The sequence below is a fragment of the Oncorhynchus clarkii genome, chromosome 25 (genome assembly GCF_045791955.1).
Source record: "Oncorhynchus clarkii lewisi isolate Uvic-CL-2024 chromosome 25, UVic_Ocla_1.0, whole genome shotgun sequence".
Lineage (NCBI taxonomy): Eukaryota > Metazoa > Chordata > Actinopteri > Salmoniformes > Salmonidae > Oncorhynchus > Oncorhynchus clarkii.
The window spans coordinates 3703247-3731080 of record NC_092171.1 but is presented as its reverse complement, the minus strand read 5'-3'; the positions used below and the strand labels follow the sequence as shown (position 1 = coordinate 3731080).

The 27834-nt window shown below is 41.7% G+C and overlaps 1 protein-coding gene across 1 annotated transcript in view; it reads left to right on the top strand.

The window, feature by feature from the left end:
- Positions 1-27834, top strand: part of LOC139384000 (c-ros oncogene 1, receptor tyrosine kinase) — a 678262-nt gene that overhangs the window by 579641 nt on the left and 70787 nt on the right. The window contains exons 7-11 of the mRNA XM_071128628.1: positions 3897-4034; positions 4524-4627; positions 8586-8758; positions 10612-10706; positions 20860-20994. Coding sequence (XP_070984729.1) covers positions 3897-4034; positions 4524-4627; positions 8586-8758; positions 10612-10706; positions 20860-20994 — 645 coding nt within the window. The remainder of the gene's footprint in view (positions 1-3896; positions 4035-4523; positions 4628-8585; positions 8759-10611; positions 10707-20859; positions 20995-27834) is intronic.

Below are 27834 nucleotides of genomic sequence, written 5' to 3'. Positions count from 1 at the left end.
AGCGCTGGAGAGGCGGGAGACTCCGTCAGCGCTGGAGAGGCGGGAGACTCCGTCAGCGCTGGAGAGGCGGGAGACTCCGGCAGCGCTGGAGAGGAAGGCTCCGGCAGCGCTGGAGAGGAGGAAGGCTCCGGCAGCGCTGGAGAGGAGGAAGGCTCCGGCAGCGCTGGACAGGCGGGAGCCCCTGTAAGGATGAGCCGGAGAGACAGCCTGGTGCGGGGGGCTGCCACCGGAGGGCTGGTGCGTGACACCTCCACAGGAGGTGGTGACAGATAGACCGGACCGTGCAGGCGCACTGGAGCTCTTGAGCACCGAGCCTGCCCAACCTTACCCGGTTGAATGGTCCCGGTCGCCCTGCCAGTGTGGCGAGGTGGAATAGCCCGCACTGGGCTATGCAGGCGAACCGGGGACACCGTGCGCAAGGCTGGTGCCATGTAAGCCGGCCCAAGGAGACGCACTGGAGACCAGATGCGTAGAGCCGGCTTCATGGCACTTGGCTCGATGCCCACTCTAGCCCGGCCGATACGCGGAGCTGGAATGTACCACACCGGGCTATGCACCCGCACTGGGGACACCGTGCGCTTCACAGCATAACACGGTGCCTGCCCGGTCTCTCCAGCCCCCCGGTAAGCACAGGAAGTTGGCGCAGGTCTCCTACCTGGCTTCGCCACACTTCCTGTGTGCCACCCCCCAATACATTTTTGGGGCTGACTCTTGGGCTTCCATCCACGCCGCCGTGCTGCCTCCTCATACCAGAGCCTCTCCGCCTTCGCCGCCTCCAGCTCTTCTTTGGGGCGGCGATATTCTCCAGGCTGTGCCCAGGGTCCTTTACCATCCAACTAATCCTCCCATGTCCATTCCTCTTTTCGCTGCTGTTGCTGTTGCCCGTTACCACGCCGCTTGGTCCTCTTATGGTGGGTGATTCTGTCACGGCATTCCTGTGGTGAAGGAGAAGCGGACCAAAACGCAGCATGGTGGTTATTCATGTTTTTAATAAAGACAACTATACATGAACAGACTAAACAAAACAATAAAAGGGAAAACCTAAACAGCCCTATCTGGTGCAAAACACAGAGACAGGAACAATCACCCACAAACACACAGTGAAACCCAGGCTACCTAAATATGATTCCCAATCAGAGACAATGACTAACACCTGCCTCTGATTGAGAACCATATCAGGCCAGACATAGAAATAGACAAACAAGAGATCCAACATAGAATGCCCACTCAGATCACACCCTGACCAACCAAAACATAGAAACATACAAAGCAAACTATGGTCAAGGTGTGACACTCCACTGCTACATTGGGGCCAAAAAGTATTTAGTCAGCCACCAATTGTGCAAGTTCTCCCACTTAAAAAGATGAGAGAGGCCTGTAATTTTCATCATAGCAAGATCTTCAATTATGACAGACAAAATTAGGGAAAAAAACCCAGAAAATAACATTGTTGGATTTTTTATGAATTTATTTGCAAATGATGGTGGAAAATAAGTATTTGGTCAATGACAGAAGTTTATCTCAATACTTTGTTATATACCCTTTGTTGGCAATGACAGAGGTCAAACGTTTTCTGTAAGTCTTCACAAGGTTTTCACACACTGTGGCTGGCATTTTGGCCCATTTCTCCATGCATATGTCCTCTAGAGCAGTGATGTTTTGGGGCTGTTGCTGGGCAACACGGACTTTCAACTCCCTCCAAAGATTTTCTATGGGGTTGAGATCTGGAGACTGGCTAGGCCACTCCAGGACCTTGAAATGCTTCTTATGAAGCCACTCCTTCGTTGCCCGGGCGGTGTGTTTGGGATCATTGTCATGCTGAAAGACCCAGCCACGTTTCATCTTCAATGCCCTTGCTGATGGAAGGAGGTTTTCACTCAAAATCTCACGATACATGGCCCCATTCATTCTTTCCTTTACACGGATCAGTCACCCTGGTCCCTTTGCAGAAAAACAGCCCCAAAGCATGATGTTTCCACCCCCATGCTTCACAGTAGGTATGGTGTTCTTTGGATGCAACTCAGCATTCTTTGTCCTCCAAACACGACGAGTTGAGTTTTTACCAAAAAGTTATATGTTGGTTTCATCTGACCATATGCCATTCTCCCAATCTTCTTCTGGATCATCCAAATGCTCTCTAGCAAACTTCAGACGGGCCTGGACATGTACTGGCTTAAGCAGGGGGACACGTTTGGCACTGGAGTATTTGAGTCCCTGGCGGCGTAGTGTGTTACTGATGGTAGGCTTTGTTACTTTGGTCCCAGCTCTCTGCAGGTCATTCACTAGGTCCCCTCGTGTGGTTCTGGGATTTTTGCTCACCGTTCTTGTGATCATTTTGACGCCACGGGGTGAGATCTTGCGTGGAGCCCCAGATCGAGGGAGATTATCAGTGGTCTTGTATGTCTTCCATTTCTTAATAATGCTCCCACAGTTGATTTCTTCAAACCAAGCTGCTGATATATTGCAGATTCAGTCTTCCCAGCCTGGTGCTTGTTTGTAGGTGACCAAATACTTATTTTCCACCATAATTTGCAAATAAATAAATTAAAATCCTACAATATGATTTTCTGGATTTTTTTTCTCATTTTGTCTGTCATAGTTGAAGTATACCTATGATGAAAATTACAGGCCTCTCTCATCTTTTTAAGAGGGAGAACTTGCACAATTGGTGGCTGACTAAATACTTTTTTGCCCCACTGTAGGTCTCAGAAGATTCCTTAACCCCTGTAGAAGTATCATGGGGTCATATAGCACTCCGCTAAGAACAACAGAACCCCTTCTATACCTCATTTAGCATCTACCAATGTGTTTTAATTGCTCGGTTGATGTATTTCTGTGGTAATTCTAAAAGTCTTGACTAGAAGTATAGCGGCTACAAATGGTTATGGTATGCTAGTGATAGTACACACATTTGCACCATTTCAATCCATTGTTATTTTTGTTATCAACTGTACTGAGCATAATCAAATGTTCTCTTACCATTTTTCAGCTTTGATTGTGGCCCTGTTCCCATTTCCACAATAGCAAACCACTCAGAATGGAGCAATATATTGGGGAGTTATTTGTAGTGTGGCTATTGGAACCAAGCTGTCAACAACAAATTCATCCTTGCGATGCTCTCTGGAATATTCCAATGCACTCTTGACATTGCTGTAACACCAGTTTTCTGGATTTTTTCCCTAATTTTGTCTGTCATAGTTGAAGTGTACCTATGATGAAAATTACAGGCCTCTCTCATCTTTTTAAGTGGGAGAACTTGCACAATTGGTGGCTGACTAAATACTTTTTTGCCCCCACTGTATATATAGAGTGCAGTCAACCCCCCCCCCCCCCCCCCCCAATTGACAGCAGGCTTGCATCACCAAACCTTTTTTCTATAATTAATTTTTCATCCTCCCCTTTTCTTTCTCCTCTCTCTCTTCGACACATCTCTTTCATATGTGTAAAAGCTGGTTGGGCGCCCCCCCCCTTTTGCTCTTTCTCTCACTTTTTCTGAAATTATTAGCCCCTGTATTTTTGCTCTTTCTTCTGGTCTCTCCCCTTTCACCCTTCCCTCATCCCCATCCTTCTCTCCTTCCCTCCATCAGTCACTCACTCACTCTTTATAAATCACTGGGACCAAAAGGATTAGCCCCATATTTTCTCTCCTTCTTCTCCCGCACTCCCCCTCAAAATCTCTAGCCGTATGTATGCTCTCAATTTTCTCTCTTTTTCTCCCATCCTCTCTCCCTCTGCCCTTGCTACTGAGACACTCCTCTCATCATGTCCTCCTCTCTGATGTTCCATCTCTCTCACTGTCTGTCTGTATCTCTCTAGGTCAATTGAGCTACAAGGCTACTCACTTTCTTCTCCTCTTTCTACCTCTCTTGCTCTCTCTGTCTTTCTCTCCCTCTCAGGTCAGTTTCTCATTGGCAGCTATTGCTCCTTCGAGGATGGTGAGTGCGGTTGGCAGCCAACAGCGGCCAAGGGATCCTCCTGGAGGCGTGTCCACACCCCGCCAAAGGGGGTGCGGCCCAGCTGTTCATCATCCTCAGGTGAATCATCCATTCTGATATCGATAACACAAGCCCTGTACACAACCCCTAGCTTCCGTCGAGGCAGTCTATTACCCCTAAGGCATTTGGGAAGATCTGAAACGACTGGATAGATGTAGAATGTGTATGTGGAATATATGTGGAAAAAGTAGAGCTGAACCATATTGCTTACACAGTACCAATCCAGTTCTGGAGAATAGGGGTTTTTGGACTTGGTCATCATCAATTTACTGAATGCCTTTAGTGGCTGTAATGCAAAGTAAGACACTGTATGCTCAAATTCGGGCATAACAGAGAAAACACAACCTCTCTTGTTTTTGTAAAATCTGCCGTGTCATTGAATTGTTTAGTTGCAAAGCACAGATATTTAACTGGTTTTCTGTGTGTTTACGTACTTGTTTGTGTGTGTGGGTGCATATAATCTTCTGTTCTGTCTGTTTATCTGTTTGTATGCATGTATGCGTGTGCGTGTGTGTGTGTGCGTTCCAGGCGCCATGTTCAGTGTGGATGGAGGGCAGTCCAAGGATCATCAGGTGTCAACGTTGCTCAGGAGCCCTCTCTTCCCCCCTCCCCTACGGAACTCTCGATGTGAGGTGAGAGCCCTCTCTCTCTCTCTCTCACACACACACACACACACACACACACACACACACACACACACACACACACACACACACACACACACACACACACACACACACACACGAGGAGAGACAGATACACACACACATACACACACACAGAGACAGATACACCAGACACTCAGAGACACACACACACACACACACACAAACACACACACACACACACACACACACACACACACCACACACACGCACACACACACACACACATACACACACGAGGAGAGAGACAGATACACACACACACACACACAGAGAGAGAGGGACAGATACACACACACACACACACACACACACGAGGAGAGAGACAGATACACACACCAGACACACACACACACACACACACACACAGAGAGAGGGACAGATACACACACACACACACGTGGAGAGAGACAGATACACACACCAGACACACACACACACACACACACACACATACACACAGAGAGAGAGAGACAGAGACAGATACACACACACACACACACACACACACACACACACACACACACACACACACACACACAGAGACAGATAGACACTCAGAGACACACACACACACACACACAGATAGAGACAGATACACCAGACACTCAGAGACACACACACACACACACAATGCCCTCCCGTTGTGTGCACATTTGGAGACTCAGCATTGGGTAATTATAATTAAGGCGCATAGCACAAATAGTTCAGATGTAGTCTTTTAAGTCTGACCAACCAAACTTATACACAAGGTGTGTCCCAAAGGGCACCTTATTTCCTTTATAGGGCACTTATTTTGACCAGGACCCATGTAGGGAATAGGGTGCCATTTGGGATGGAGACACAGAGTGTGGAGCACAAACAACAACATGAATGAATGGACAGACTAATTATGTTAGACAGGAGAGTCTGGAAGAAAACAGGCACACCTGGAATAAAAATAGAGCAGGATTACTATTGAAAAACAAAGTTCTTGATGATAGCAGGATTGCCGAAAGACTGAAAATTATTTGTAGGTATAATGAGCAGAGCTCTCCTTACTCCTTAAATCAACTAATGGATTTAAAAGTTCTTGTTGAATATCTTGAAGCTATATACGAAACAAACAAACAGACAGACAGACAGACAGATGAATGCACCCACGCACGCTTGCACACACACACACACATTTACACTGGCCTGGTAAGAGCTGCAGTGGACAGGTGAGGGGGAGCGCATGTGGAAGCTTGCACTGCTTCATTTATCAATTTAATTAATTAATTGAATTCAACTATTTCCTGAATGCACAGATTGCATGAAATTTGGTCCCAACCCTGATAGTGGCGGGTTAGCAAGCTATCATGGAGATTTCCAGACACAAGGTCAACCCAATTAATAAGAGGCTGGCGATATGGAATGCATTATTCATACCTTATTGGTCAGTCTGCGACCAGCGGGGTTGTTAGTCAGGTCTAGACAGGGCGAGTCCACGGCTATGGTTGTAAACATCCGCCTCTTTATAGGAGGTGTCTGGCAAGTGGGCCAATACCATATTTAGAGGTATTTGGTATGGTGTCCATAGAAGGGCACCCCCTTCTGTATTTTGGAGGTGGGGGAAGGTGGAGTGCTGGGGAGAGAGCGTGAACAGGAGAGAGAGAGGAGTGTGTGGATAAGCACGACTAGAGAGAGAGAGACGAAAGATGAAGAGATAGAAAGATAAACAGAGATGAGGATATCAGTCCTGAACTGTGCTTGTGGCACCGCTACAGCCCAGTCAGTGTTTCCTTGGCAAGGGCCCAAAGATTAGCCATGATTCCAGATTATCACCTCAATCTTTCCCCTTACACGACCCTGAGCTGTCCAATGTACGGTACCTGCCTGTCTGGTTTGTCTGACGCAGGACCCAATCTCAAGAGTAGATTGGCTTGGTTATTAGTTGCAGGTCATGTTCACTTCAAAGTAATGCCTGGCAAACACTGTTTGACTTCTATAATTTTGATGTCGGGGAACTTCTCACAGTTTCACAAAGGTGAAATCTGGATCAATGATTATTGAGTGAGGGAGATGGTATACTGCGATAGAATACCTAATACTACATCATTGAAATTATAGTTACACATTTTATCAGAGGGAAACCCTATTCGTCACCTGTGCATACTGGAGAGACAGAAAGATAGCATTTAGTCAGGTGGAATGTTGTGCAGTTAGTTTGAGAAGAATATATGAGCAATATGAATAGGGAACTTTGTATAGCAAAGTGTACAGCTGAGACAATTGATGAATCTGCAGGTTTAACTTTCATGAAATAAAGACAGATACCCGCACACTGCTCCTGCAGTTTTATCGAGATTTTTTTATACCCAAATGTCTTCCCTGAATGTCTGGCTGGATGAAGACATTTCAGGTTAAAATGTTGCATTTAATAACACTGGGGAACATTCAACAGAGTGCAGGTATTTATCTTCATGATGTACCCTTCAACTGCAAGTAACTGGATGTGGGTACACTACTTCTAAACTCGTAATTATGACAGTAGAGCATCAAATCAAATCAAATGTATTTATTTATATAGCCCTTCGTACATCAGCTGATATCTCAAAGTGCTGTACAGAAACCCAGCCTAAAACCCCAAACAGCAAGCAATGCAGGTGTAGAAGCACGGTAGCTAGGAAAAACTTCTTAGAAAGGCCAAACCCTAGGAAGAAACCTAGAGAGGAACCAGGCTATGAGGGGTGGAGATTATAACAGAACATGGACAAGATGTTCAAATGTTCATAAATGACCAGCATGGTCAAATAATAATAGTCACAGGCAGAACAGTTGAAACTGGAGCAGCAGCACGGCCAGGTGGACTGGGGACAGCAAGGAGTCATCATGTCAGGTAGTCCTGAGGCATGGTCCTAGGGCTCAGGTCCCCCGAGAGAGAGAAAGAAAGAAAGAGAGAATTAGAGAGAGCATACTTAAATTCACACAGGACACCGGATAGGACAGGAGAAGTACTCCAGATATAACAAACTGACCCTAGCCCCCGACACATCAACTACTGCAGCATAAATACTAGAGGCTGAGACAGGAGGGGTCAGGAGACACTGTGGCCCCATCCGATGACACCCTGGACAGGGCCAAACAGGAAGGATATAACCCCACCCACTTTGCCAAAGCACAGCCCCCACACCACTAGAGGGATATCTTCAACCACCAACTTACCATCCTGAGACAAGGCCGAGTATAGCCCACAAAGATCTCCGCCACGGCACAACACAAGGGGGAGGCGCCAACCCAGACAGGAAGATCACATCAGTGACTCAATCCACTCAAGTGACGCACCCCTCCTAGGGACGGTATGAAAGATCCCTAGTAAGCCAGTGACTCAGCCCCTGTAATAGGGCCGAGACAGCAAGGGCGGTTCGTTGCTCCAGAGCCTTTCCGTTCACCTTCACACTCCTGGGCCAGACTATACTCAATCATATGACCCATTGAAGAGATTGGCTTCAGTAAAGACTTAAAGGTTGAAACCGAGTCTGCGTCTCTCACATGGGTAGGCAGACCATTCCATAAAAATTGAGCTCTATAGGAGAAAGCCCTGCCTCCAGCTGTGTTCTTAGAAATTCTAGGGACAATTAGGAGGCCTGCGTCTTGTGACCGCAGCGTACGTGTAGGTATGTACGGCAGGACCAAATCAGAGAGATAGGTAGGAGCAAGCCCGTGCAATGCTTTGTAGGTTAGCAGTAAAACCTTGAAATCAGCCCTTGCCTTGATTGTTATTTTCATGGAAATGTAATTCTAGAAGAGAAATAAATACATTGTGTCTCAGTAAAAAAACAGAAGAGGAAAGCCAAGAGCTTTCTCTGATGCGTTCAAACAAATGATTTGAGATGTCAATGTGTGTCTTAGTCAAGTCCTATTCTGACTCATGGTACTCATACGTTTTTTATCTCCCTAACAGGTACGGTTCTTGATGTGTTCTGGAGGTGGCCAGAGAGGGGCACTGTCTTTGTGGCTGGTGGAAAACAGCACACGACCAGAGGAGCAGCGCAGACTGTGGTACTCTGCCAACGAGCCCAAGACCAAGAAAGGCTGGAGACGCATTATTGTTCCTCTCTACGGACTTGTTGACTGGTACGGCGGATCAATTTGGTCCATTGACAGAGAGACAAGTGATTTGGCCAATCCCAGCCTTAGGCAAACAAAGTGAAGTGTATGAATATTTAACAGGGTCAATGTGGGGCACTGCGCCATTAGATGGTGAGATTATAGAATCATACTACATTGGAAACATGCACCATGTCAAAGCATAAAAGAACCTGCAAACCACAGAGCTGCATGTGCTTTGTGTATTCGTTTGGGATGAAAGAAAATACATATAGCCTCTCAGGTCCAAAGACACAGTAATGAATAGCTTTTTTCTTCAGTTCTTCCTTCCAAATGCAGATTTTCAACATTTACATTCCATTTTAAGATAACCCTCCCTTTCACCCTGCAAACGTAATGAATCCCAACTTGTTCACTTGCCTTGTACGGTGAATTCCATGTTCACCTTATCGCTCACTGTATCACTTGTTTATAAAAACAAACAAACAAGGAAGTGAACATCTATACAGAGGCCTCCACTCCTCTGCCTTTTCCTCCAATTAGCTATGGCATTTTTCAGTTATTCACTGTGAGGAGCTGAAATAAATCAAATTTAAAAAAAAAAGCTGTACGGCTTGTTTCATCTCTGTGTGCTTGATTGAGCACTCTCTATCGTCAGAGCTGGTGCTATTCCCAATCCTCAGAGTTATTATATTTTTATTCCCGGTTTTATGGAGTTTGTTCTGCCCATGTTCTTAATTAAAATGCGTGTCCTTACGCCTTATGAACTCACCCGGACTCGAGGTATGACCTTTGGTTTGGATCTCTGAAATATAGGCAGAGGAATAGGGAAGTCAGTGGATAAAGGTTAGGTTGTAGTAGCGATCCATGTTGTTGGACTGTGAAGGGCAGTATGGAAGTAGATGAAGGCCAAGTTAGGAGTTAAATTAGGAGTTACTTTATCAACCTTTTGGGTACTATGAAAAAGACGGCCAACACTTCCACATGGGGCGGCAGGGTAGCCTAGTGGTTAGAGTGTTGAACTAGTAACCAAATTTATGCCCCTGAACAGGCAGTTAACCCACTGTTCCTAGGCCGTCATTGAAAATAAGAATTTGTTCTTAACTGACTTGCCTAGTTAAATAAAGATAAAATGCAAATTAAATATTACTTAGATGTATTCTCAATCAGGAATTACAATGGATGCATTTCGACCACCAAGAAAATGGCCAAATTTTGAAGACATTTTTGTAACGCAAGATGGGGGAAAAGATGAGTGTCTTGATTATGATAGGATTTTATTCTGTAACAAAGTAAAGTAACAAAGTTGTCTCTCTACAGTAGTCTGTCATGTATCTTTTCTGTTCCCTTTGTCTCACCATTGCACACTAAATAGGATGAGTAAAATGAAGGGAAAAGAACAGTAGCTACCTGAAATTCACTATGAATTGAAAAAGATCCTCGTCCAGTAATGGAAACTGGTCTTTGAGGCCATGCATCAGTGTTCTGTCTATTTGCAATTTCTAATAGAACACTATAGTAAGGGCAGAAGTCACTCATTCTCTACATGAGGTCTTTTTGACATGTTCTAGTACTGGCAGAAAAATCATTGTGATCAACAATGTTACTTTTGAAGTATGTAGTTGTGCTCGTAGAATATTTTAGTTATGTCATGTTTGAACTCCTTTATGTACTAATTCCAGTAGAAAACTTGAGTCGAGAATGAGAAGGATAAGACAGGGATATCATTACGCTCAAGAAACTTTTTGCAAGGATATCTACACTCATTTAACATACTCTATCTTTATCTTGTCCTAGACTTGAATCTGCATTGGGAGCAGGCATACTTCATCTTCATCTCATACTAGAGTTGAATGAGATCATATTGTGTTTCTCCTCAGGTTCTGGCTCCAGTTCAGTACTGACAATGGATCAGGTCCAGGATCAGCGATTTGTCTGGATAACATCTCCTTCAGTATGGACTGCTTCCTGGCCTGTAAGTATTGTTGTTTAGGGTTGTAAAACAACAATTTCAGACTGTCAATAGAAGTAGACGATTTAACCCATAAAGTGATTTAAGAACAGATTCTTATTTGCAATGTCAAACATGAAATAGAAATTAGAAAGTCATTTTAAATGTTTACATCATTTAGCAGATGCTCTTATCCTGTGCGACTAGGGCTAAGATTTTTCACCTAGTCAGCACGGGATTCAAAACTCAAACCCTTTGGTTCCAACTCTCTTAAAACACTTAAACATTTTTGGCCCGTTTCAATTTTTCAATTGTAGTCAAGGTTCTAAATAAAAAAATGTCATTGGTACCACTGGTGTTTCATTGATTGAGATATAGCATATTTGGCCTATATGAATTCTAGCTACTTTTGAAGCACACATGCTCTAAAAATGATTAGAAACTGGGTGGTTCGATCCCTGAATGCTAGGTACGACAAAACATTTATTTTTACTGCTCTAATTACTTTGGTAACCAATTTATAATAGCAATAAGGCACCTCGGGCCAATATACCACAGCTAAGGGCTGTTTCCAGGCACTGTGTCGTGCATAACAACATTGTACACTCTTTAAGAGTGTCAAGTTTGTGAGTGACAACATGCAAGAAATCAGTCATTCATTCATTGCTATGACCATTGATCTTCTAAAGAAGTTGTCCCTTTTCATTTTTTCTGGGCCTCCAAATGTTTAAATACTCTGGTAAAGTAACCAGATTGTTAGCTTGATAGCTAATGAGGTAGTTTATGAACAGGGCCTAAAAAAATAGTCCACCAGCCACTGGGAGGTAGCTTTTACCAGCCAATACATTTATTGCCAGCAAATACGTTATTTGCCATAATAAAAAACGGTTTCCAGGTTTTGGATTTCCCCCATTTCTTTAAAGGTTTTCACTCTCAAAATCACACATTAGAAATAGAAACACAACCAACTTTAATGTTCTAAGTCCACAACAATGCTTAAACCAAATCAGAAGACCAAATAGGGCTAACTTCTGTATACCACCCCTACCTTGTCACGGTTCAACTGATTGGCTCAAACGCATTATTAAGAAGTAAATAAATTACACAAATGAACTTTTAATAAGGCACACCTATTAATTTAAATGCATTCCAGGTGACTGCATTATGAAGCTGGTTGAGAGAATGCCAAGAGTGTGCAAGGCTGTCATCAAGGCAAACAGTGGCTACTTTGAAAATGTTTTTTATTTGTTTAACACTTTTTTGGTTACTACATGATTCCATATGTGTTATTTCATAGTTTCGATGTCTTCACTATTATTCTATAATGTAGAAAATAGTAAAAATGGAGAAAAACCCTTGAATGAGTAGGTGTGTCCAAACTTTTGACTGGCTATATATATATATATATACAGCATATGTTCTGCTGTGGGAAAGGTCAGCCAAGTCTTGACCTTTAAGAATATATATATATATATATATATATATATATATATATATATATATATATATATATATATATATATATATTCTTAAAGGTCAAGACTTGGCTGACCTTTCCCACTTTATCCATATGGTAATTGAGATGGAAAAAAATCTGAGGAGAAACAGCAACACATGATACTCACGTCTCTAATCAGCAGAACATATGCTGTATATCCCTCACTCTCTCCCTCACGCTCTGAAGTACCTGTTTGAACTGGTCCCACCTGATCTTGCCTCCTACCTTCCAATTTTAAGAAATGTATTTTCATTGTTAGTGCGGCCACTTGAGTATCTGGTCAATAAAATAGATAATCTGTGACTGTGCCCAGAATAGCAAGCTGGGGAGCTCTGAAGCTGTTGCCGCTTGGAAGACGGACAGTCATTAAGGCAAAACGGGTGGGATTTAACCGACTAAACTCAATTACAGACAGAGACATAATTAGGCTCTGGGGGATCGTTTCACTGGTTCATCTGCCTGCTTTGAATTTGACGCTCAGTGAGATTGTCACCCAACAAACCAGGAACATTCCCAGAACATTAGCTAAGATTCCCATTAAGTTCTGGTTAGGGTTTTAGCTAACATTGGGATGATAACATTCAAATAATGTTTTTGATAACAAAATCTTATTTCTTTAGGTTTTATAAAAAATGTCCTCATAATGTTCTACTAACATTTGTTAGATTGTGGCAAATCAAGCTTCGCCCCAGCAGTCTCCGGTGGGTTTAGGTCAGGTTGCCATTGTCCTGGCCTGCAGCTTTACACTGCTCCAGAGTATGCCCACTGAGTCCCAGTGGTATCTATTTTCACAGTAAAACGAGTCCTATATCGAGATAACCTGAAAGGCTGCTCAGCAAGGAAGAAGCCACTGCTCCAAACCCACCATAAAAAGGCCAGACTACGGTTTGCACCTGCACATGAGGACAAAGATCGTACTCTTTGGAGAAATGTCCTCTGGTCTGATGAAACAAAAATAGAACTGTTTGGTCATAATGACCATCGTTATGTTTGGAGGAAAAAAGGGGGATGCTCGCAATCTGAAGAACACCATCCCAACCGTGAAACATGGGGGTGGCAGCATCATGTTGTGGGGATGCTTTGCTGCAGGAGGGACTGGTGCACTTCACAAAATAGATGGCATCATGAGGAATGAAAATTATGTGGATATATTGAAGCAACATCTCAAGACATCAGTCAGGAAGTTAAAGCTTGATCACAATTGGGTCTTCCAAATGGACAATGACCGCAAGCATACTTCCAAAGTTGTTACAAAATGACTTAAGGACAACAAAGTCAAGGTATTGGAGTGGCCATCACAAAGCCCTGACCTCCACCCTATAGAAACTGAAAAAAGCGTGAGCGAGCAAGGAGGCCTACAAACCTGACTCAGTTACACCAGCTCTGTCAGGAGAAATGGGCCAAAATGCAGTACACTTATTGTGGGAAGCTTGTGGAAGGCTACCCGAAACATTTGACCCAAGTTAAACAATTTAAAGGCAATGCTACCAAATGCTAATTGAGTGTATGTAAACTTCTGACCCACTGGGAATGTGATGAAAGAAATAAAAGCTGAAATAAATCATTTTCTCTACTATTATTCTGACGTTTCACATTCTTAAAATAAAGTGGTGATCCTAACTGACCTAAGACAGGGATTTTTTTTACTAGGATTAAATGTCAGGAATTGTGAGAAAAAATGATTTTAAATATATTTGGCTAAGGTGTATGTAAACTTCTGACTTCAACTGTACATGAGTTCTGCCTCTCAGTCAAAGTTGCAGTGAGGTGTTTTATATGCAGACCACCACCCGGTAGATTGATTATGATATGTGCCCATACAGAAACCTAATCCTTTTACATTACACATTACATCTTATTCATTCCTTTACACTTGTGTGTATAAGTTAGTTGTTTTGAAATTGTTAGATTACTTGTTAGATATTGTTAGATATTACTGCATGGCTGGAACTAGAAGCACAAGAATTTCGCTACACACGCATTAACATCTGCTAACCGTGTGTATGTTACCAATAACATTTAATTTGATTTAATACATGTCTATTTTGGTCATTTAACAGACACTTTTATCCAGAGCGACTCAGTCAGTGCAATCAACTAAGTTGGTAAGACAACCACATTTCACAGACATTGCAAGTAAAACTTTCCTTAAAAAGAGCAACTATCAGCAAAATATTAAGAAAAGATGACTGCAAGTGTTAGTGCAAGAAAGACAAGCACAAAAGCAAAACAAAACAGCCTATATGTGTAAATAAGATCATTTTGGTCACAAAGTCCGTCTCATCCAAAACTGAGATTTACGTCATGATAGGAAAAAATGGTATGTCACACAAAGAAGGGTACCATAACAGTTTTCCTTGGGTCGGGTTTATTTCAATCCTGCTCTCATGCCAATGTTCCCGTGCACAGAGAAAGGTCCATACAGAAATGGTTTGTCGAGATCGATGTGGAAGAACTTGACTGGCCTGCACAAAGCCCTGCCCTCAACCCTATTGAACACCTTTGAGATTAAATTTAACACCAACTGCAAGCCAGGCCTGATCTGCCAACATCAGTGCCTGATCTTACTAATTATCTTGTGACTGAATGGAAGCAAGTCCCGCAGCAATGTTCCAACATCTTTCCAGAAGAGTGGAGGCTGTTATAGCAGAAAAGGGGGGGATCATCTCCATTTTGATGTCCATGATTTTGGAATGAGATTTTCATCGAGCAGGTATCCACATACTTTGGTCAAGTAGTGTATTTTAAACGGTCAATAGCTTAATAGACTTAAAAACCTCAAACTCCTTATAAATTGTAACATTTCATATACAAATAATGAACGCATTTAATGAGACAGCTAAAATATATATTGTCCCATTTACATTGTGTAATTTGTTGACAGTCTCTTACTAGCCCCAGGGATAGGCTATCCAATGTCAAACCAACTTTGCCACAGTCCCACACGAGCCGGCTGAAGGTAATTGGCAAAAGAAGTGGGCTAGCACTAGCTTGCCTAGGTGACTTCAAGACACAAGACCTAGTTAAGCTGTTTCAAGTTATCTAAAAGGGTGTGTTCATGTAATTGTGTACTGTTTTGACAGAGTGAATGTACAAACGCTTGTCACGTGCAATCACACAAACACAAGAGACACCCACATTAAGCCACCCCTCAAGACTTTGTTTGGCTTCGGCCTCTTAAATTATTGGCCTCGTTTTTTGGGGCTTTGGCCTCTTAATGACCAAGCCAAAAAAAACGAGGCCAATAATCAAGCATAAAATCCCTATGTTGTCGATATTACTAAAAATATGATCTTAAATATTAACTGTTTGTGTTGACCTGACAATCAAAATGGATGTCTTTCCCATTTTTTCCATCAGGGTTTGGGTCTTGAGTGGAAGTTTACAGTCAGTGCATGGCTAAGACCGAAAGGCATGTACTGTACTCGAAGAAGTACATACCTCACACAGCCATGGCGGGAGCCCCTTGCCATATTATGTTGAACGAGAGCAGTTCAGCTCAAGGAAGTAGTGATGGCAGAGCCAGGTCAGGGGAACCGAGGGGGGAGGGATTATTAAAGAGACAAAAATGAAAGGTAGCCATTTTTTACAATGTCCCATAATGCCTGTGGAACGATGCGTGGAGGAAAAGTGGATTATCTGTTTTTTTGGCAAGCCGGCAAGGGCTGGCAAGCCGACATGATGTGGGGAACAAATGGGGCCTGTCATCATAATTAAGAAACATGCAGTTGGCTCTCAACTTGATATTCAGATGAGCTAGTCCCAAACAGAGTCCTCGATGCATTTTCCAGAGATGGATAGATTATGTATCTGGAACAGAAAGGCGCTGTTCTTTCAGAAGCTGCTCGGTGGTAAGTAATATAAAGGACCACCTTTAAAGGAAGTTGTCTAAATTAGTGGCATTATGTTGGAAGAAAGGGCCAGCCCTACTTCATTCTTCATTTTAAAAGGCAACTGATTGACCATCTTGAGCCAAAGCAGAAAATGTTTTGATATCATAAGCTCGTTCCAGTTTTTAACTCTGCAAGACATTTAGTATAGAACAAAATGCCCACTACTCTAGCAGTGGCTTCACTGCTAGAAGAAAAGGCGTGAAATAGAACCAAAAGGGTTCTAGGGCTAGCTTCATATATGGCCCTGCAAAAGGCTCTATCTAGACCTGCAAAGCACCCTTTTTAGCAGTATACTATAACCCATTGGTGAGTTGATGACTATGGACACTGGTCTCCTGAAGGACAATCAATCAAGTTTATTTATTAAGTCCTTTTTACAGCAGTTGTCACAAAGTGCTTATACAGAAACCCTGCATAAAACCCCAACGAGTAAGCACGGTGGCTAGGAAATACTCCCTAGAAAGCCAGGAACCTAGGAAGAAACCTAGAGAGGAGCCAGGCTCTGAGGGGTGGTCAGTCCTCTTCTGACTCTGCCTGATAAAGATTATAAGAGTACATGGCCATTAAGGCCAGATTGTTCTTCAAGTTGTTCTAACCTTCAAAGATGAACAGCAGGGTCATCAAATAATAACCACATACAGTGGCTAGAAAAAGTATGTGAACTCTTTGGAATTACCTGGATTTCTGCATACATTTGTCATAAAATTTGATCTGATCTTGATCTAAGTCACAACAATGGACAAACACAGTGTGCTTGAACTAATAACACAACTTATTGTATTTTTCTTGTCTATATTGAATACATAATTTAAATATTCACAGTGTAGGTTGGAACAAGTATGTGAACCCCTAGGCTAAGGACTTCTCCAAAAGCTAATTGGAGTCAGGAGTCAGCTAACCTGGAGTTCAGTCAATGAGACAAAATTGGAGATGTTGGTTAGAGATGCCCTGCCCTTTTCAGGGTTTACTAGAAGTGGTGGGTAGTGGGTAGAGGCGCAGAGAGCAGAGGGTTCAGGGAAATGTAATTATGTATTCTCCGGCACAAACGGTCACGCCAAATTACAGGGCGCATAACACTGACTAGCCCAAACACAGGACAAACAGTCCGGAGAAAACTAAACGAAAACACATCCACAACCAACAGAGTAACAAATAATCCGCACAATCCTAAGCGGGCCTAACAGGTTTAAGTAGACAAAAATCAAGAAATACAAAAAGTAACAGGTGCAACTAACAAGACTATACTAACAGAAAAGGAAAAAGGGATCGGTGGCGGCTAGTTGACCGGCGACAGGCAGGGGAGCCACCTTCGGTGGGAGTCGTGACAGCCCTGTTAAAAATTATTCACAAAATTTGAGTTTGCTATTTACAAGAAGTATTGCCAGACGTGAACCATGCCTCGAACAAAATATATTTCAGCAGACCTAATATTAAGAATTGTTGACTTGCATGACGCTTTAAAGGGTTACAAAAGTATCTCTAAAAGCCTTGATGTTCATCAGTCCACGGTAAGACAAATTGTCTATAAATTGAGAAAGTTCAGCACTGTTGCTACTCTCCCTAGGAGTGGCCGTCTTGCAAAGTTGACTGCAAGAGCACAGTGCAGAGTGCTCAATGAGGTTAAGAAGAATCCTAGTGTCAGCTAGACTTACAGAAATCTTTGAAACATGCTAGCATCTCTGTTGACAAGTCTACCATACATAAAACACTAAACAACAATGGTGTTCATGGGAGGACATGGGAAGAACCCATTGCTGTCCAAAAACAACATTGATGAATGTCTGAAGTTCGCAAAAGAGCACCTGGATGTTCCACAGTGCTACTGGCAAAATATTCTAGGGACAGATGAAACTAAAGGTTGAGTTGTTTGGAAGGAACAAACAACACTATGTGTGGAGAAAAAAAAGAACAGCACACCAACATCAAAAACCTCATCCCAACTGTAAAGTATGGTGGAGGGAGTGTCATGGTTTGGGACTGCTTTCCCGCATCAGGGCTTGGACAGCTTGCTATCGTCGACAGAAAAATGAATTCCCAAGTTTATCAAGACATTTTGCAGGAGAATGTAAGGCTATCTGTCCACCAATTGTAGCTCAACATAAGTTGGGTGATGCAACAGGGCAACGACCCAAAACACAGAAGAAAAATTAACAACAGAATGTCTTCAACAGAAGACAATATGGCTTCTGGAGTGGCTCAGTCAGAGTCCTGACCTCCACCCAATTGAGATGCTGTGGCATGACCTCAAGAGAGCGGTTCGACACCAGACATCCCAAGAATATTGCTGAACTGAAACAGTTTTGTAAAGAGGAATGGTCCAAAATTCCATCTAACCGGTGTGCAGGTCTGATTCGCAACTACAGAAAATGTTTGGTTGAGGTTATTGCTTCTAAAGGAGGGTCAACCAGTTATTAAATCCAAGGGTTCACATACGTTTTCCACTCTGTCAATATTTATACGGTGTGTTCAATAAAGACACGAAAAAGAATAAATGTTTGTGTGTTATTAGTTTAAGCAGACTGTGTTTGTCTATTGTTGTGACTTAGATGAAGATCAAATGTTTTGACCAATTTATGCAAAAATCTCGGTAATTCCAACTGGTTCATTAACTTTTTCTTGCCACTGTAGGTTATAGAGGGTGCAACAGGTCAGCACTTCAGGAGCAAATGTCAGTTGGCATTTCATGCTATAGCTGAGCATTCAGAGGGACAGACAGACAGACAGACAGACACGGGCGGGCGGGCGGGCGGACGGGCGGGCGGACGGGCGGACGGGCGGACGGACGGACGGACGGACGGACGCATGCACCCACGCACGCTTGCACACACATACACATTTACACTGACCTGGGAAGAGCTGCAGTTGACAGGTGAGGGGGAGCGGAGCGCATGTGGAAGCTTGCACTGCTTCATTTATCAATTTAATTCATTAATTGAATTCAACTATTTCCTGAACAGATTGCATGAAATTTGCACCAGAGTGCATATGGCCCAGTACATCACTGGGGCCAAGCCTCCTGCCATCCAGGAGCAGACAGTGCTGCTACTCGCTGTTTATCATCTATTATCTATGCATAGTCACTTTACCCTACATGTACATATTACCTCAATAACCTCGACTAACCAGTAGCCCCGCACATTGACTTGGTACCGGTACCTCCTCTATATAGCTTAGTTATTGTTATTTTATTGTTGCTCTTTTATTTTTTACTTTAGTTAATTTAGTAAATATTCTTAAATTGGAGTTGTCTATTTTTTTTTGCTTTACAATTATTTTTCTTAAAACTGCATTGTTGGTTAAGGGCTTGTAAGTAAGCATTTCACGGTAAGGTCTACACCTATTGTATTTGGCGCATGTGACAAATAAAATGTCATTTGACAATTTACAGGACATTTGTCTACTAACTGAGTTTTTTTCATTTCTGATCATGGTCAAACAACATTTTGTGGCTTTTCAGTGGAAATTATTGGATTTGTGAGAAATTTGGAAAGGTGAGACATCCGGAATGCTCATGAAATTCTAATTTAGACATCCGACAGTCCCTTTAATGGACAAAATGTCACAGTTGCTCAAAGAGTATGTTCACATGTGAGTGACAAAGGCAGGTATGATATAACCTGGCTATTAACATTTGACTGGATCTCACATGGATATGACAAGGATTCCGACAATAGTCTGACGCAGTCGCACAACTGACACTGACATTGTGTTCTTGGGAGCTGTTCTTCAAACTTTTTTAATGGAGAATTGGTGGTTTAGAACACTATTAACCACATTGGTTTCCACTGCTGGTAACAATACCTTGAAATTGCAATCACTATATCAGCATTTTGATAGTGACTCAATGATCATACGTTTTTTAAACCTTTTTTGTACGGTTGGTTCGTTGTATAATTTCTTGAGGAACGTCAAAACTCTTACAATCAGATTGGCTATTTCTATCTTGCCTTTCAGTTTCTCTGCTGCTGATTGGGGAACAGACCAATCAGAGACTGGGATTTACACCTGGCCCTTGCAGCTGATTATTGGGAAGAGTGTTATTCTTTTTCCCACTGTACCCTAGTTTGTGTGGGTTTTAACCAGAAGTCCAGTATGCAGTCCCATATCATCATAGCCCTCCTCACAGGCCCAATTCACAGCCTCTGCAAGGTCTAGTACTTAATGTCCAGAGTAGCAATACCTAATCAACATCCCTTTTACCTGGGAGATGTATTTCTAGGTTAGAAATTGAGGGGGAAAAGATCAAGGCACTTGTGAACTTTATGATCTAAGGCTGGGGTAGGTTGAGGTGGTTGGTCTGTCCATATGCTTTATTGGGTTGAGCTGGTGGTATGAAAGCCCCGGATCCAATGTACTTACCCACCTAGGGATGGAGGAAGATGGGAAGGAGTTGGATTTAAGCACTCCCAACCTTTCCCACCACCACCACTATATCCAACTCTATTGGTCTTGAGGTAAGAGTGCCCCCTATTGGACAAATCAACACCATGCAACTTCAGATTGGGGTTATCCAGCCAAGTATTCACCAAGCTTAAACCTGGGCCATGTTCATTAGGGCTCAAAACTACAAATGTTTAAAATGTTTAACAATGGAAATGAAAATAAGTGTTTCTTATTGGACAAGTACAGGTAGTCCCCATCTGTCTCAGTTTGCTTTCTTTGGTTTAGGGTCTCTAATGAACACAACCCTGCTTATCTCCAACTGTTTGGAAATTAAGAGAGCTGTGCAAAGGCATGGTAAGCAAAGAATGTCACTAAGTTGTTATTTGTCTGTTTTTCTCCTCAGCCAATGGTGAATTTCCTCCAACGGTAACCGGCACCACTAAACTGCCATTGAAACCAACCAATCAGAACATTAAAACAACCACCCCGTCCAATGGGAACTCAAGAACATTGTCAGACCTTCCTACTCCAACTGACTGTAAGTGTCCATCTGTTGTCGTATAGTTGTGAGTGTCTCAGGCGTAGGCGCTGTATTTGTAATATACAGAAAAGCAGTCTGAGAGGGAAGATTATACATTTTTATCTCTGAATCTCAAGTTAGAACAATGTTCTCCACTCCCACACATAAAGACACTCTCTCCTCTCTCCATTCTCCTCTCGGGACACGCACACTAACACGCAACCTAACACACAGACCCACACACAGTTACCCAGGCAGTCTATTTACACTCACTACACACATATTATAAAAAAGGAACACTTGCTTTTACCTCAAACAAAGTAAGTGCGCCACCTACCGGATTCATCCATAACCACGTGCGTAACGGTAGGTCTCATTTATGGATCAAATGGAGCAGGACAGACAGTTTTGAAGTGGAAAACGCTCCAATTTGCCTCCGGAGAATGTCAATGTAGATCGTTTCACCGAGTTGACATTTTCCACCTTAGATTCTTCCAACCTCTACTGCATAAATTAACATTGTAAGCTGGAATTGGCTCCTTTTAGAGAACTAGAGAAATTTTAAACAGCACGCAACAATGATTGACGTTTTCCAGGAGTATAGTCAAGGTAATCGTGTATTTTGTCTCGTTGGTTTATCTTCGGGACTTACAGTACCTGTCAAAAGTTTGGACACATACTCATTCAAGGTTTTTCTACATTGCAGAATAATAGTGAATACAACAAACTATGAAATAACACATATGGAATCATGTAGTAAATAAAAAAGTGTTAAACAAATCAAAATATATTTATATTTTAGATACTTCAAAGAAACTTTCCAAGTTCTTGAACTTTTCCGGATTGACTGACCTTCATGTCTTCAAGTAATGATGGACTGTCGTTTCTCTGCTTATTTGAGCTGTTCTTGCAATAATATGGACTTTTTCCAAATAAGGCTATCTTCTGTATACCACCCCTACCTTGTCACAACACAACTGACTGGCTCAAACACATTAATTAAGAAGCAAAGAAATTCCACAAATGAACTTTTAACAAGGCACACCTGTTAATTGATTTGAAGCTGGTTGAGAGAATGCCAAGAGTTTGCAAAGCTGTCATTAAGGCAAAGGGTGGCTACTTTGAAGAATCTCACATATAAAATATACTTTGATTTGTTTAACACTTTTTTGGTCACTTTACATCCAGTTCTTATACAGTACATGTGTAGTAACTTTGTGATTATTACAAAAGCAACATTGTTGTTACATAGGACTTTGGAAATTGCTTTATAATTGCATAATAATTAATTTATTACGAAAACTCATTGCCATGCAATTAAAATGCAACAACATGCTAATAAAATGTTGCTCCAAAAGTAATTACAGTTTTATTACACAGGCACAAGAAGTGTTTATTGTTAAGTGTTACTGAGAATGCTAACAGTAACAAAATATGTCTATTAAGTGTCGAACGGAAATTAAATATCATTGAATCAACAATAGCCACGGTAGGTGGAAAATCAAGTTAGTTTGTATTCTGAGTAAACTTTCCCTTTAAAGATGGTATAGAATATGTTTGAAACAAGAACACTGGATGGACAATGAGGTTCAAAGTTGTTTTCGCTAAGCTGTTTGCAAATGGCTTTGAATTTCTCTGCAGTATTTTCAGGTATCATAAAATGCATTGCAGCTTTCGATTTTAAAAGAGTCTTACATTAGTTGAGCGGCACAATTTATCTATACTTATCTGTACAAAATTGGTTAATTGTTTTGACTTTATTATGTACACCTTGGGCAATGGACATTTAGGAGAATGGACATTTGCATAATGTTCAGCTAGAAATGTATTCTGTAGATCAAATAGGACTGTCGGATAAATCTAAATAGTATAGTTGAAAACCTACAGGACGGTAGCTCTTCTGGAACAGGGTTAGAGAGTCCTGGTATAGGTGATTGTGTGTGCTTATTTCATTCTATTTCTATCTTAATGAATTCAGTTTCAGATAGAACCCTGCCATTTGTTGAAGGCAGTCAATCCAGTAGTTTCTGAAAAGTAGTCACTTTCTGAGATCTGTATTCAAGTAGTTTTGAAAAGTAATGCTTCTTTGGGATCTGTAAACAAATATTTGTAGTCACCTCCAAAGTAACTATTTGTTCCGTCAAAAAAATAGTTACTTTCCACAAAGCATAGTTAAAATGATAGTTATTCCAGGTCTGTACCTTACGGTGATTGTTTTCAATTAAAATGGTAAAAAAAAAACTAAATGTGTTCTTAGCAAATAGTAATTTCTGAAGCAAGAATTTTGTCAGGACTGTCTGGGAGTGGTTTGAGTGGGGAGGGGAAAACATAAAACTAGCTCTTACTGGCAGAGAGGCTTGGAATTCTCTTTATTACTGGTCTATTCTAATATTAACTAATATTGAGTTGCACTCCCTTTTGCCGTCAGAACAGCCACAATTCGTCAGGGCATGGAGTCTACAAGGTGTCTAAAACGTTCCACAGGGATGCTAGTCCATGTTGACTCCAATTCTTCCCACAGTTGTGTCATGTTGGCTGGATGTCTTTTGGGTGGTGGACCATTCTTGATACACATGGGAAACTGTTTAGTGTGAAAAACCCAGCAGCTTTGCAGTTCTTGACACAAAACTACTACCAGATCCCATTCAAAGGTACCTAAATCTTTTGTCTTGATCATTCAATGGCACACATACACAATCTATGTCTCAATGGTCTCAAGGCTTAAAAAATCCTGCCTTCTCCCCTTCATCTGCACTGATTGAAGTGGATTTAACAAGTAACATCAAAATGGAATCATAGCTTTCACCTGGATTCACCTGGTCAGTCTATGTCATGGAAAGGGCAGGTGTTTTTAATGTTTTGTATACTCAGTGTATATAAAACACACAGAAATCCAGTTTTTGACTCCACTGGGCCTTTAACATAGACAGGTTGGTTGTTTAGCAACAAATCCGACGTGTGCTTAACTACGGGGCAAAGCAGACGGGGTTGGCTTAGATTGTTGACAACATATAAGCTATATTTAGTTTCCAATGTTTACTGAAAACATTAATACATTTTCACAATGAGCACTTGTTGTTGCTCAAATACATTGTAAAAGTTGTTAATTTCCAGTGGATTTTAGCCAAATTAGCGTAGACGACAATCAGTCAAATCACCTCAAGACAAGACATTAGCGTAGACGACAATCAGTCAAATCACCTCAAGACAAGACATGGTATCAATAACAATATAAAACTAGCCGAATCAAGCCACCTACAATTCCCCACATGGCAGCTTCTTGTCATTGTTGCTAGATCTCTGGCCATCAGAATTACAACAACACACAGACCTCTGCCCCATTTGAAGCGTGAGCATCGTTTTTGTGACACTGTCAGTCTATAGCAGTCAACTTATTTCCTGGTTTTTACCCCCCCTATGTAGATGAAGATAATGATACCCAAGTATCAGAATTAACCAATAGGAAGGTATATGCAAATAACTTAAATTCATTTGAACTTCGTCGGCAAGAGTCTGTATTGAAAAGATTCCCATGTCAAGGGAGATACCTGTTTGGCCAATCCCTAGCTGCTGGGCTCTCAGTCCTGGCCCGGGGGGGTCTGGCGCACTGTTGGTTGTTACTCTGGCCTTGGCCTATCACACCTGAAACCAATAATTCATGTTTTACTAAGATCCAAGTTGAGTGTGATGTGTTGGGTTGGGGTGCTGTAGGGTGGTAGACCCCTAGGGGCAGGACTGGGCGATCCAGCTATATTGTGTGGAAGTAAAAAGAGCTCTACAGTACTATTAGGCCTATGATATGAATTTACAGTGTACTCCGTAGTTATTGGGACAGTGAAGCATTTTTGTTTGGCTCTATACTTAAAATCAAACAATGACTATGAAGTTAAAGTGCAGACTGTCAGTTTTCATTTGAGGGTATTTTCATATTGGGGGAACCCTTTAGAAATGACAGCACTTTTTGTACATAGCCCCCCCCCCCCCCCCCCCCCCCCCCCATTTTAGGGGGGGCAAAACTATTGGGACAAATTCACTTGTATGTGTATTAAAGTAGTAAAAGGTTAAGTATTCCGCTCCCACATTCATAACATGCATTGGCTTCATCAAGCTTGTGACTGACTACACGTTTGTTGGATGCATTTGCTGTTTGTTTTGTTTGTGTTTCAGATAATTCTGTGCCTAGTAGAAATGAATAAAGGCTACATTTAAAAAAAACGTTTTTTCTTTATTTAAATAGGCAAGTCAGTTAAGAACAAATTGTTATTTTCAATGACGGGCTAGATAGAAACAGTGGGTTAACTGCCTTGTTCAGGGGCAGAACGACTGATTTTTACCTTGTCAGCTCGGGGATGAAATCTTGCAACCTTTCGGTTACTATACTAGTCCAATGCTCTAACCACTAGGTTACCTGCCACCCCAAGTAAAAAATTAAGTTAATTCATTAATGAATGGTAAATAATGTATTGTGTCATTTTGGAGTCCCTTTTATTGTTAATAAGAATATAATATGTTTCTAAACACTACATTAATGTGGATGATACCATAATTACGGATAATCCTAATTTCATGGTGAATAATGTTAAGTGAGAAAGTTTCAGACATACAAAAATCATACACCCAAGACATGTTAACCTCTCACCATCACAATAGCATGGGAGGTTAGCATTTCTTTTGGGGGGGTGGCATGATATTTGTGCGTCTAACTTTTTTACTCATGATTATTCACAGTTCATTAAGGATTATCCATAATCATGGTAGCATCCACATTCACGTATAAGTGTTTATTTGTATTTACAGTGCCTTGCGAAAGTATTCGGCCCCCTTGAACTTTGCGACCTTTTGCCACATTTCAGGCTTCAAACATAAAGGTATAAAACTGTATTTTTTTGTGAAGAATTAACAAGAAGTGGGACACAATCATGAAGTGGAACGACATTTATTGGATATTTCAAACTTTTTTAACAAATCAAAAACTGAAAAATTGGGCGTGCAAAATTATTCAGCCCCCTTAAGTTAATACTTTGTAGCGCCACCTTTTACTGCGATTACAGCTGTAAGTCGCTTGGGGTATGTCTCTATCAGTTTTGCACATCAAGAGACTGACATTTTTTCACATTCCTCCTTGCAAAACAGCTCGAGCTCAGTGAGGTTGGATGGAGAGCATTTGTGAACAGCAGTTTTCAGTTCTTTCCACAGATTCTCGATTGGATTCAGGTCTGGACTTTGACTTGTTCATTCTAACACCTGGATATGTTTATTTTTGAACCATTCCATTGTAGATTTTGCTTTATGTTTTGGATCATTGTCTTGTTGGAAGACAAATCTCCGTCCCAGTCTCAGGTCTTTTGCAGACTCCATCAGGTTTTCTTCCAGAATGGTCCTGTATTTGGCTCCATCCATCTTCCCATCAATTTTAACCATCTTCCCTGTCCCTGCTGAAGAAAAGCAGGTCCCATAGTTACAGAAATGCTTACTTACAAGCCCATAACCAACAATGCCATTTTAAGAAAATTAAGTGTTAACTAAAAATAGATAAGGAAAAAATAAGTAAAAAAAAAAAAAAAAAAAGAGCAGTAGTAAAATAACAGTAACGAGGCTGTATACAGGGGGTACCGGTACAGAGTCAATGTGTGGGGGCACTGGTTAGTCAAGGTTATTGAGGTAATATGCACATGTAGTATGTTGAGACTAGTATGTTTATTTCTTGTTTTACTGCACTCATTTTACTTAAGAGTACGTTCTAAATTGTATGTAGAGCAATTAGTTCACAGTATGCAGTTAAAGTGGGTACACTGGGGGCTTCACAGCTTCTTTATCTGGTTTGGTGGCAAGAAGACCAGCTTAAGAACCCATTTACTTTTACTGGATAGTTTAGAGTCCTTGTCACGCTCGTCGAAATGATGAGACCAAGGCGTAGCGTGAATAGAGTTCCACATATTTTTAATCAACTGAAACTCACAGAAGCAAAACAACCAAAACGAACCGCTACTAGTGTGCACACAGGCACCTAACTGTAGACAAGATCCCACACCAGAAAGTTGGGAAAAGGGCTGCCTAAATATGATCCCCAATCAGAGACAACGTTAAACAGCTGTATCTGATTGGGAACCATATCAGGCCAACATAGAAATACAAAACCCCCTAGACCTACAACAACCCTAGACATACAAAACCCTAGACATACAACACTAGAGTACCCACCTTAGTCTCACCCTGACCTAACCATATCTAAGGTCAGGGCGTGACACCTTGCCCCTCTAACCTCAGATTCATGTCTGTTTTTGGGGCTGGTGTTGACAGGTGGGGGAGATATCTAAATGACAATTAAGATCCCAAGTCTGGGATTTATTCCAACGCAGATCTGGATACAACGACAGACTTTTAAAAGCAATTACACAGATGTTTGTGGAGATTGCGCTCACTGTAAATGCAGCAAATATTGACTCAAGCATAAATCTCCTTTACTGTAAATGTCACTCGTAGTACTGGTCGTTTATCTGTGTTTTTTTTATCACAGCCCAAGTCTCTTGTCAGCAATGATGTCACTGGGTCCATAAGAGGGCATGTCCGCTTAGGGATAAAAAAGTGTGATTGTTTGCAAAAAAAAAGTGATCAAATACATGTTTTTAGCATTATTTGATAGATTATGGTATTTGCAACATTTCATTGATTTCGAAAATCTCAATGGGTAACATTATTAATAGAATTGTTTTTCCTATAGCTCCAAGATGGCAGAGTTATCAACAACAACCCTTCAGCTGACAGTGGTATCTCCCCAACAGGCCTAAACCATTACAGTCACACCAAGAGTTCTAATTAAGTGTCCTTCAATTCAGTGAGACACACTGGCTATACATA